This window comes from Heliangelus exortis, chromosome 6, assembly GCF_036169615.1.
Source record: "Heliangelus exortis chromosome 6, bHelExo1.hap1, whole genome shotgun sequence".
NCBI classification, from domain to species: domain Eukaryota; kingdom Metazoa; phylum Chordata; class Aves; order Apodiformes; family Trochilidae; genus Heliangelus; species Heliangelus exortis.
The window spans coordinates 6528219-6541031 of NC_092427.1; the positions used below are offsets into that span (position 1 = coordinate 6528219).

Genomic DNA, 12813 nt, shown 5'->3' on the forward strand with positions numbered 1-12813 from the left:
GCCAGAACCAATACTCTTCCAAAGCAAACCTACAATTAACCACCTAAGTAGTGACAAACAAAGCAGACAGAAGAAAGCTACAGGGTTCATGTTGGGACCATGGCTTCCCTTCAATTAAATAAGCACAATACATAAAAATCACTTTTTGTAACTATAGTGAAGACAAGAAGTATTTTTGCTGTAATGAACTGTCTCAATCTTGAATAGTGATAATTTAAGTGGTGAACAGCCTTATGAATCTGGTTTCCCAACTAATTACAAATCCATGAGCTTGAAGCAGTATATTCAACAGAAAATGTTTCCTGGAGTTGGAACAAGACAAAAAGCTTTTAAAATAGTAATACTATGCCTGACAAGTGATGGTTGATTAAAAAAATCTTAAGTTTTAGAAGGTTTTATTTCCTGAAGCTGTAGGAGCATCTGAGGAGCACTATGCAACAATAAAATTTGTAATATATATAAAATATATATATATATATTTGTTATATAAATGAAATTTTAAAATTTGTCTCCTTCCCAGTTGTCTGCAGAAATATAGTACAGGCACAGTTTATGTCCTGCACTAATAGCTTCTCAGCACAGGAAAATGAAGGACAATTAGAGAGCAAGTAATGGCTCAGTGATTCACTGTACCACCTACAGAGTGAGTTAAAATGAGATTATTTTCCTTTGCTATTCTATGTTAACTTCGGTTTACAGCTTTAACTTTTCTCAATAGCTCATCATGTAAAATGTTGCTCAACCTACTCAAGAAAAAGTTACATTACAATTTATAAGTTTAAAAGGCTGAGAGTCTCATATAGAAGGGCTGGGATAGGCACAGCAACAACACAGGCAATCTACTCTCTTTGCATGTACAACTTATTTTCTCACTCCAAAGACAAAGGTTGAGTATTCCATCCCTCTTCAGTCATAGTGAATGGATATTGTGAATGGATACTGTACAGGAAGAAATCAGTCACCACTTGTAGATAACATCACAAACAAATAAACACATTAAACAAAGGCATTTCACAGCTCAAACATTCAAAGTCAAAACCAATTCATTAGGCATTTTTCTAATTTTTTTAATTGAATTTACTTAAGCTTCAAAGTACAAGATAGTAGGTGATACAAAGACAATTGTGGCTCAATCAGCTTAGCAAGTATAACCAGCTACATTTTTAAATCTTTTCTTGTTTGACACATTTATGTGTCTGCTATTATTGTTTGATACAGTGATTACATAAAAGGTTTATCTTTTGCATTACCTCTGCAAAATCTGTATTCTCCTTTTCCTACCTGCTCGATTTTGCTGTCTCTCGTAAGGATCTATTTCCTTTTGTCCACGCTGTGCATGCACATGATTTAACTTCACTTGATGCCACCTCAGAGTTCAGATTTCCCTCCAATTTGAGATAAATTATTCTGAATAAAACTGTATCCTAAATGTATCCAACCCCTTAGCAGAGTTGAGAATTTTTTTTTACTGTCAGAAACATTTCAGCTTGCAAAACATATTCCAGCTAGACCTCCCCTTGATTCCTGATGTAAAAAGCCATACATTGCTTTTCTGAAAATAAAAATGAAGTGCAGAATGAGAAATGTAGTTCAATAACCTAACCAACCACAGAGACAGAGTTACTACTTGCACATGGGAGCAAGCATATGCAAGGAGAAGTGGGCTGCTGAAGACAAAACAGGAAAAGAAAACATCCTTTGATTTACATCATAGATGTCTCTTAGACTTGAAATGGGAGGCAGCAAAATACAGAGGGAGAGAGATTAGATACTGTGGCAACAGGTAGGACATAGTGAAGGAGGAACACCTGCCCCTACTGCCATTTTTTGACAGGTACCAAATGACCATGTTTGTCTGCAAGCAGGATTTAATACACTGGGGAGACACAGGCTGCCCAGTGAGGAACAAAAGGGAAAGGAAAGCCATCAGGGAGCCAGGAAATGTCAAGTCCTCCCACTATGCACTGCACATAGCACAAATGCTTGTGCCTGCTACCCTGGCCACAAAGGCACTACATGTATTTTGAGCAACTCATCCTACTTGTGCACAACTAGGAAAGGAGGGACAAGGATCATGGATGTCACATAACCTTATAGTGATATTTGTATCATGTACCCTGAAAATACATGATGGTTACCTCAATTTGCAGACACAAATACCACCTACATTCATCAACTATACCTCCTAGTTCTGACACATTTTTAGATATCACAAACCAAGGACAGTTAGATTTGATATCTCCAAACTCATTCTTACTAAGTGGTTTAACCTATGACTTGTAAGTATTATCTCATCTCTTTGATTTTTCAAATATAAAAGATCATAACCACTAGTAATTCCACATTCCCTCTAAATACAACAGCCTCCCAAGAAGTTTCAGAATTTTGATATTATGTAAAGATACTTATTTCTCAATTCATTGACAAACACACTTGCTCTAGTAATTTTACTCAAACCAAGAAAAATGAGAGGCCCTCTTTTAGCAGAAAGCCCAGTAGCTGTATTGTAAGGGAAAAAAAGGATGCTTTAAAACCTTCCTCTTCTGTTCAACCTTGGATTAAGCAGCTGTCTATTTACCAGGGATTTAGGAAGGCTACAAATAGAATCCAGCCTATTATTATTCATTAAAAAGTGAGCTTTCTGTATGGGAATGCCCTCACTTGCTTCACTATACCAGTTCAAAATATGTGATGTGTAGCTACTGAAAAATGTGGAGAAATCAATACACTACAACTATTAAAAAATGTTCTTTTTAACACTAACTGATCCAGCTGGCTTCTTAGCTTTCTCAACAGCCTTTGTAGCTTCCTTGAGTTGTTTTCTAAGGTGTTCCTTTGGCTAGGCATGTTCACAGCTCTAGGAGAAGAAGAAACAAAGCAATTTTAAATCTTGTTAAGAAGTAGTTCATGTGCTATAAAGGTGACCTTCCCAGTTCCAGTTCTATTGGTTCACCTTCCTCTCCAAAGTTGGTAAAATCTTTCAGTTTAAAATCTGAGCACTCTTCAACAGTTAGGTCTCTATGAAAAGTATTCACAGCCAAGTTCTGAGATGTCCTGACCTACTGAAAAGCTTAAAGCCACATTCTAAGTGACAAAGCATCACTCCATAGAAGGTTTAAGTTCATGGATACACTAGAATAAACAGAACTCTAAGCAGCCTCCATAGTGGACAAACTTAGACACAGCAGTGCAGCAAGCATAGATGTCATCTGAAAATGCAGAAAACCCAAAATTCTCATCTTTTCAGAATGATTCACACTACAGACAAACACACCTTTGCAAACAGCTGTACTGTACCGGCTACTCCCCACTGTCTCTTTCTCAATTGTTCATTACACAACCACTTAAGTGGAAATTGCTTACCCTTATCTAGGCTGTGTAAGGTCAACCAGGTTAGAATAAACAAATAGCAGAACTTTGCAAACCTGGGTGAATATGTCTGAAAAGGACAGGGGTGCATTTATAGGAGGAGTTCTGAGGGGGGGGTGGCTTCACATTGAGCTTAATTTGGTGTAAATGCAGGCTATAACAGAAGCTAACCTTTAAAAAAGGACTGTGGACAGCCAGTCTGTACGAGCTCACTGGTAGAAAAGAGTGCTGTCCCTGGCTTGCTGTTAGATATTCATTAAGGAACACTTGCACATCCTCAGGTTCTTCATCCACATGATCTCCACCTTTTTTTTTCTGTAGCTTGATGGTTCAAGTGATAAAACCTTGCACGCAGTTCTTGAACCTAATATTCAGCTTTGCTAACTCCTCCTCAAGGAAAGTAGCTGAGGTTTTGGTTTTGTGCTAGCACCTGTCTTCAGCTGACAATCAAAAAGAGGGCACCCCAGTCTGTATGACCAGAATACCTATAACAAAGGCAATGCCACTGCAAACCTAGATGACTGATGCAGGAAATTGAAAGATGTAATTTAAAGTCTATTTCACAAGGTGTAACTTAGTATCTTTCATATCTTATTTTCTAGTTAGACAGGTTCTAGATCATGGAATCTGGAGTGTAACTACAAAAATACAAAAAACTAACAGACAGACCTTGAAGGTCACTTAGTTAAATCAATCTGCAGCAGTCAAGCAAAATAAGGTCCAAGAAATAGAATCTTCAGTTAAAAACCCCACCCTGGTGTCAGGTAATTTACTTAGTCATTCTGAATGACAGACAGTTAAAACAGAAACCTGATACGATGCAGAGTCGCGTTTTCATTTGCAAAAAAGAGATGGGATGTGCCGGGTCAACCATCCTGTTTATCTGCTTCTCTGGTACCAGCTCTGAACTATACAGTCACCATTTTCTGTCTTATAAAAAGCAGCAAAATGAAGAGAGGAAATCCCCACAGCAGGATAAAGAACTAAAGAAGCAGTTCTGTATGCACTGCCCACAATCCTGAAAAGCATAAAGCCCATAAGTGCTCAGAAGGACAGGAGAGATGAAGTACAACAGTGAAAAGTAGCTGTGGTATGCAGTGTGCAGGTCACACTGGTGTTCCCAGGACGTGCTAGGCTGCAAGTGCACACACCATTTAGTCACACTGGTTGCTGAGAACTGAAAACTGGCACAATATTCTTCCTGCTCCCTCTAGAAGAAAGTAACAAAACGCATTTCTAGAACTCAGGCTTGCATCACATAAAAACATGACAAGCTAGGTTTTCAAAGGGAGGTGTTCAAAATGAAAGCCCAGATCTTACAGAGATGTGATAGGCTTGGGGCTGTATGTAATACCACTACCTGATAATTAGAGGACCTTGCATTTCTAGCTATTTAGATCATTGTGAAAATCTCATTTCAATTCTAAAGAAACTAAGTAACTTCAACCCAAAAGGCTACATTAGCCATCTGTTGTGATCAAATGTAAGATCTATACTATTTCATACTGACATGTGGGAGCCATCCATAAAGGACCACCAGTACAGTCATTTAAATGATAAAAGCATGTTTTCAGTTTTGCCCCCAGATGAAAATAACCATCTTTCTTTTATCCAAAAAACTTAGGAAGAATGCCTTTTAACTGAGAACATATATAAGCAAAGAAAAAACCTTCCCAAATGAAATGTTAACAATTAAAAAGAAATTTAGAAGAGTACAACCTTTATAACAGAAATAACATAAATTGCTGAGTAACTGTCAAAATCCTCTATTGAATAAAATTTGATTTTTCTTAAGATGGTGCAGGCAAACACTGAAGTCACACCTAATTTAAATTGCACCACCCTGGTGAGATGGAATTATCTCAGTTTATAGAAGGAGAGGTTAGATCCTAACAGTGTTTGCCTGAAGCTCTCAAGTACAGAAAACTTTAATGTGTGCAGAATGACCCATATTACCTTTTGGCTAAGTACTACTTTTCACAACCTTTAGTACTTGATCATCACTATATGGTAATGATGACTTTTCTCAGACACAAAGAACTATGTTTTTTTATCAATGGCTCATGCCAAATCCACGTCCTTAAAAGAAATCAGCCCAAAGCAGGTGCACAGAGCTGTCAGACCTTGAAATTTGTTTTGAAACCAACCACCTGTTAGTGTAATTGTGTAGCTGTTTTTCCTGGCTTATGGGATTTTAGTTCAGCTGTTGTTCTCATGCTAACGCTTATTTCCTCTAGGAATCAGTCTGTCCATTTACAGGAACCTACAAATATCTATGTGACTATCTTCAGTCTGATTCAATGTATACATGCAGAATGTCTGCTGCAGCACCCTTAATCGATAACACACTTTGTTTACAAAACAGCTCATGATTGCTGGAGGAAAATCTCTGAAATATACTATTTAACATCCCCTGTGTCACATTTAATCATCTAGATGACTCGTGTCTGTTTCTTGTTTGTTTCAGATAGCAACAAAGAACATTTACTCTTAATGGATGATCTCAAAGATCAGATTTACTGTTGGTGCCTGAGTCACACTCTACTGATAACAGAGCACTGTTCCTGCAGCTGAAATAAAGTCTGAGTCAGGATACCCATTAAACCCTTCTGTTGCTAAAGGTTTATAACTTCACCAGAAGTTGACTCTGGGTCAGAGGTTAGCAAAGATACCGTCAGTTCAGAAGAACATTTACTCAAAAGAATCTGAAAGAAAAAAATCTGCCCACATGTGAGATAAAAGTCTAAAAATTATCATCAGGAACACAATGGCTTAAGATGCTTTTTTCAAATGAGAAGTGGCTTGTAAGAAACAACTGCGTGCATGCGCTTAAGGTGCCAGTCAGAAGTGCGGTCTCTTTCTTCTCCAGCTTGCCGTTTTCAGTACCTTTTGGACAGAAGCCACCCCAGAAAGAGAACGGGACACTTGGGTGAGAACAATAGCTGAGCTGTTCATGAAATGCCTCCCTCAACAGCCAGTCCCTATCACCCTGCAGCTCCACACTGCCCTCCAGGGAGAGCCATCAAAAAAGTTACAATGTTTCCCTCAGTTTACCTCCGACAGGATATAATTCCTTGGGAGTAAACACATCAAGCGTGTAAGAAAAATAGAGCTGACATAAACATGAAAATATTCATAATATAGTTCATGACATAAACCCAGTAAAAGATAAATTATACAGACTAAATAGTCCATGTGTTCTTATTCATGCACAGATAACTGCTATCCAAATGCCTTTTTCAACAGTCATGTAAAGGAAACAATAAAGAATTTATGGGTAATAGTTCATAAATATATGCAGTGCTGCATGTCCAATGGGCACAGATATTTCATTGCGTAGGACATGATTACTAGGTTTATGCATGATGTGAAATGTGAGATATTTGCAGCTATTTAAAATCATTTTGGGACACAATAAACTGTTGACAAGATATATCCTATTTAAATGTATTGCCCATCCCTGACTGTAGAGCATGTTGTCTTGTGTTTATCAAAAGGAACACTGTTGATATGAATTAAGAAATTCAAATGTTATCATTATTGTCTAAACTTAAAAAGACTACACCTTTGTATAGAGTTCTGTTAAAAGAAATCCTGCTGCTTACCATAAGCACGTACTTCCCCAAAGTTCCTGTTTTTTTAGAAGTTTTATTAATTGCAAATGTTGTTTACTAGAGGAAAACTGTGATTGAAGCTCTAAAACAAAAGGAATGCTTGTAACTTTAATCCTTTCAATAAGCCTTTGTTTCCCATTGACTAAAAACTTCCTAGAGGAAGTAGAGCTGCGAAAATCCAGGAAGGAATTAGATTTGCCAAATTCTGTTCCTAGTTGGGTTGAGATGCAAAAGCTTTTTTACTCATTGTACAAATGCTTGAGTAAAAAAAGAATGATAAATTACAAAAATACATTTTTTACAAGGTTGAAAATTAATAATAGTTTTCCTTATCACAGAATACAGACTATGAGCTTACATAACTTAAAAAATAGTTTTAATAATATTTTTTTTAGCTGCTACTGCTGCATTTTTTTCAGTAACATGTTCTTTTTCTCTTTCTGTTATCTAAAGGGAACTTGGATACTGGCCTGAAAATCATACATGAATCTAGCTATGGATACAAATATGGAAAGAAAAAATCAAATGTAACCTCTTACTTAAATTAAGCATGCTTTGCAGCATCCCAAATGAGAGAGATCTTCAAAATCCCTTTCCATGACAATGAGTAATTGCACACTGGAAATTGTACTATTGTGGCAATAAAGCTGAATTCCCTGAAGACCTTTCAGAGACACTACCAATTTGTTTTGTATTTTTTCCCACATGCTCCTTTTAACTCTGCACCACTTCATGCTCTCCAGATTTTAACTAGCCAAACATGTGGAGATTAGGTTATTATATTCTCACATATTCTATAGGCCAGAGGTCTTTCTAATTTCTTATCCTGAACTAACTTAACTCCTTCCCACTAACATGGTGTATGTTTTAACTGTTCATTTCTTGATCAATAGTACATTGGAAGAGTAAAGAATATTTGAGCCACTGTTTTTGCACAATGGATCCATTATGGAAGGTGCTGACAACTTTCAGCTTCCCATGGTTTCTGTAGAAGTGCTGTTTAGCACATTGTGGCACCCAGCCCTTGAGTAGAATCAGCACTGCATCTCAACAGAAATATGTCCAAGGTTTGCTCAAGCTTAGCCAGACTGGGTGGGAAAAGCTGCTCTGGAAGTCCCAGTAGCCATGCTGTGGTTAATGCCATACACAGGCTCTGGTACCACGAGCTCAGAACATCCAGACCAGGGTCTGACTGGAGGGTGACCTTCAGCCCAAGCATAACCAAATGTCTCTGGATTCCTACTGAGGCCTATTCACAACTCTGCTATGGAAACACCCATGTAACATTTGTAACACAAGTACACAAGTGTCCAGATTTTGGAATAGTTTCAGTTTAGGATATTACAGGTGCTAACACTTGCTTGGAGATTTTCCTGAATGTTAATAGAACATTCTAGAACAAGTTCTGGAAACACTAAGTCTTTTGATTAGATCAGATTATAACAGGAAAAGAAGGAGAAGACAACAAAGAAGAGGAAGTGTAAGGGTAAGGGTAAGGGTAAGGGTAAGGGTAAGGGAAAGGGTAAGGGTAAGGGAAAGGAAAGGAAAGGAAAGGAAAGGAAAGGAAAGGAAAGGAAAGGAAAGGAAAGGAAAGGAAAGGAAAGGAAAAGGAAGGAAAGGAAAGGAAAGGAAAGGAAAGGAAAGGAAAGGAAAGGAAAGGAAAGGAAAGGAAAGGAAAGGAAAGGAAAGGAAAGGAAAGGAGGGGGAGGGGGAGGGGGAGGGGGAGGGGGAGGGGGAGGGGGAGGGGAAGGGGGAGGGGGAGGGGGAGGGGGAGGGGGAGGGGGAGGGGAAGAGGGAGAGGGAGAGGGAGAGGAAAAAGGGAAAGGAAAGGGGAAGGAGAAGGGGAAGGGGAAGAAGGGGAAGGGGAGGGGAAGGGTAAGGCAAAGCAGAAGGAGAAGGAGGAGAAAGAGGAGAAAGAAGAGGAGCAGAGAGAGGAGAGGAGAGGAGAGAAAAGATTTCTGCATTCTGCTTTTGATCACAGCAATTGACAACCCCCTCCCTCCCTTTAAGACAGAAAAGCCAGTTTTAATTTAAACTACAAACTGTTGACCAGGCCTCAGCTTGGCTTTGCAATTCGCTGTATGCCTGAGGGATAAATTATTTAGCATTAGCACATGGTATGTCATGTCTCGTTACTTAAGTGGAACATGGCTTCCTTCCAGCTGTACCCCCGGGGCCCCCTGATTGGCTGTGGGTGATGTCATTTCCATTTGGTAATCCTCAGGGAAGGCCCAGGGGACAGCGCTGGCCGCCCACCAGGCCCCTCAGCCCCTCTGCCTCCCACCCAGGCCCAGCACAGGCTCTGCTCCTACTCATCACTGCAAGGGTCACTGCAGGTACTGCCCCCGTTGCACCCTTTTCAATAGCAGTGCAATGAAACAGAAGGTGCAGCAGATGAGCTACATAGTCTGCACGGAGCATCTTGCTTTCTTAACAGAAGATTTCTAATTAATTTAGTGAGATGGCTACGGCAAAATAAACTTTTGCCGCATAACCCAGCTATCTGGAGAATTTTGAGGCTGTATTTAATCAATAATAATCAAACATGAAATAATAGTGCCAGGAATTCTGCCAAAATACAATTTATGTTTTTGATTTTTAGTGTAGAATTTTGTTGAACAAACCTATTTCTGCACCACAAGACAAAGGGATTCTGGACAAACAACTTTAGAGCATAAACTCTTGAAAATTTCTCCTGAAAGTTTGTCAATGGAATAATTAGCTACAGTGTCCTTTAAATGGCCATATTTTGCTTTCAGTTAGCACCCTCGTTATATTAAAAGGATTTTTCCTTCAGAACCACCTTTGGGTTACTTGCCACAGAGGAAATACTCGTTATGCTATTCACTGTTGGAAGGCTCCCAGCATAAAACCAATGGTGACAGGGTTGGTTTTCTTTGATTAAATTTCACAGAAAAGTCAGTGAAATGCCAAGCATTACAGAGCACTCCGTTGTACAGATGGTAGTGTCTGCTCTGCAGCGAGGCACAGGATTTGCATCTGTCTTAGTAAGGGTTCATTTTTCTCAGCCTTGTGTTCTAAGTGACAGGTAACAGAAAAGACACAACTGACAAGCTGGAAGAAAACCACATTTTTTGTTATTGTTATACTAGCTTTTAAGTACACTACATGACACTTTACTATCAGAACTTTGTTTCTTGAGGTGAGGATATTGTGATATGCCTTCTCCCTTACTGGATCTTAATTTCTTGCAAGTGTTTTACAGAAGAATTTTGTGAAACCCAGGTGGTCTGACGGTGAAGTACATTATTCTCTGAGACAGAGGCAGAAGGGGAACTTTGCAAGGGGATTCCCACAAGGAGATGCTGAACCAGTGCAATATGAAGTTCTGTTTAAAATAAACAACTGTAGGACAGGAAATGAACTCTAATCAATACCGCAAGAGGGATCAGTTAGTCAAATGTTAAAATTCAAAACTGCAGTTTAAATCAGGACAGCTAACTCCTTCTCATCTTGCACGAAATAAACTATTCACAGCCATAAGATTCAACAGCTGCTTGGAACTTGGATTTTTGTCACTGAAAGTTGGCACCTGCAAGCTCTGGCCTGGGGACTGGACCTTGATTTAAGCACCCAGCTGCAGGGAAACACCTGGATTTGTACCAGTGTTCATTCTCCCCATACGACCAGACCTTTTTAGCTAACTAATAATAAACACTGAGATTAGCAGCGGGACAGGAGACTGCTCTGCTTTCAGGGCAAGCACTGGCAAGCCAAGTTTAATGGAGAGATAAAAACAAAGTGCACTTTGGCTCGGCTACCAAGCCGAGCCGAGGAACATTACTTATCCACCTCGCAGATCCAACACATTACCTCAGGTCACAACGTGCCAGGGTGCCGAAGCACGGCAAGCGAGGACCCAAAGCTCCCGCTGCCCAGCCTCAGAGCCGCGGCCGAGACCAACAGGCAGCACTACAGCTTTCCCCTCAGAAGCGGGGCCGGGAGGGAGGCGCTGAGGTGCCCCTGCCCGTGAGAACCACCGACCGACTGGGCTCCCGGGCGGGCAGCGGGACGGCGCGGTGGGAGAGGCGGCTCTGAGGGGGTAGCTCTGAGAGAGTGAGGCGGCAGTGAGGCGGCTGTGAGGGAGCTGAAGTGGCTATGAGGGGCTCAGGAGGCTGTGATGGGGCTGAGGTGGCTGTGAGGGGGCTGAGGTGGCTCTGAGGAGACCAAAGCAGCCCTGAGGAGACCAAGGCAGCTCTGAGGGGTTGAGGCGGCTGTGAGGGGGCTAAGGCAGTTCTGAAGGGACTGAAGGGGCTGTGAGAGGCTGAGGTGGCTGTGCCGAGGCCGAAGCGGGACTAGGGGACTGAAGCGGCTGTCAGGGAGCTGAGGTGGCTGTGAGGAGGCCGAGGCGGCTCTGAGGGGGCCGAGACGGCTGTGCGAGAGCTGAGGCACCTCTGAAGGGGCGAAGGTGGCCCTGAAGGTGCTAAGGCTGCTGTGAGAGTCTGAGGCTAGGCTGAAGCAGCCCTGAGCGGGCTGAGGCGGGGACCCCGCGCGGAGGGTACCTCGCGCTCCGCCCCGCGCCCCAGCCGTTGGCCGCTGGAAGATCTCGCGATAGTGCGGGCCGGCGCGGCGGATCTCGCGAGAGTGGTGTACGCGGAAGCGGCGCGGTGCGGAGGGGCAGGAGCGGTGGGGGATGGTGCGGGAGCGCTCCGGGTGCAGCGCCATGCCGAGTGCCGCCGGCCGCGGACAGGGCCAGGATCGCCGCCAGGAGAACGGAGAGTCGGTGGCGGCCGCCGATGTGGGTCTTCGCAAGGATGGGTTGGGCGCGGCATCGAGGCTGCCCTGTCCCGAGCTGGGGGGGAAGGGGCAGGGTCCGGCCTAGCGCGGGGTTGAAGCCGCCCGAGGGGCCGGCGCTGAGGGGACAGGCGGCAGCGGCCCCGGCCCCGGTGGGGTGGGGAGGTCGGGCCCGAAGGCAGAACTGCGTTTGGGTTTTGCCGTGCTTGTTCGCCTCCCCTTTCGTGGGGGTCGGTTCGGTTCGTGCCTCATTGAAGAGCTCAGCCCCTCTCCGGTCACACGGCGTCTCCTGGGCCCCTCTGGAGATCGGGAGCCGCCTTCATCTCCGCTGGGGCGGGTGGAGGAGGCTCTGACTGAGCCATGAAGAATAGCACAGCCCTGTCCTACCCTGCTTCCCTACAGAAACACATGGGGTGCTGCTCCATAGCAGGCCACTAATGCAGGGGCAGCGCTGGCAGGTGCTTGTCTTGTACTTGAAAATCGCAAAACAGCATTGAAAATAAGAATTGAATAATGAGCATCCGTTCGTTTTGTTATAAAGTGAATCTTGCTTGCTGTTAAAGGGCCAAAAATGCATCAGCAGTAAGGAATTCTGAGTATAGGTGACTTCCATAAGATTACACACAGGCCACAATTCATTGAAAGCAGAGAAATAAAAACACCTCTAAAATAAAGTAATTGGAATGAACTTAAATCAATATATTGACTAGAATAAAATATTTGGGTTTGTTTTTTTTTAATGAGTGGGCTTAGCTGGGAAACCAGAATTGTGATCTTTTTGATGGAAAAAAAAATCCCTATATATTGTCTAAGAGATATTACTAGCCAGTCAAGCTTGCTTTGGCTGTTGTAATGCTGTGCAGTCTGCTGGACTTTTTAGTGTGCCTCTGTATGGGAAGGAAATACTTAGCTGTGGATCTACTTCTATAGGATTCAAATATCTTTTCAGGAGTAGGCTTTATATAAATTTGTTCACACTAAGTACTGCATAGCAGATGATCCCAGTGCATGCTTTCTGTTGGGTTTTTTCTTGCAGAGCACTGTTCTCTCACTTGTGTATCTTGTTTTGTATTGC

The 12813-nt window shown here is 42.2% G+C and overlaps 1 protein-coding gene across 2 annotated transcripts in view; it reads left to right on the forward strand.

Annotated features, from left to right (window-relative positions):
* Positions 1-11567: 11567 nt before the first annotated feature.
* Positions 11568-12813, forward strand: part of DARS1 (aspartyl-tRNA synthetase 1) — a 36727-nt gene continuing 35481 nt past the window's right edge. Inside the window, exon 1 of one of the 2 annotated variants that reach the window (XM_071746459.1) lies at positions 11568-11742. In XM_071746459.1, coding sequence (XP_071602560.1) covers positions 11638-11742 — 105 coding nt within the window. In that variant the 5' untranslated portion in view covers positions 11568-11637. The remainder of the gene's footprint in view (positions 11743-12813) is intronic. The other variant, XM_071746460.1, reaches the window with a different exon arrangement.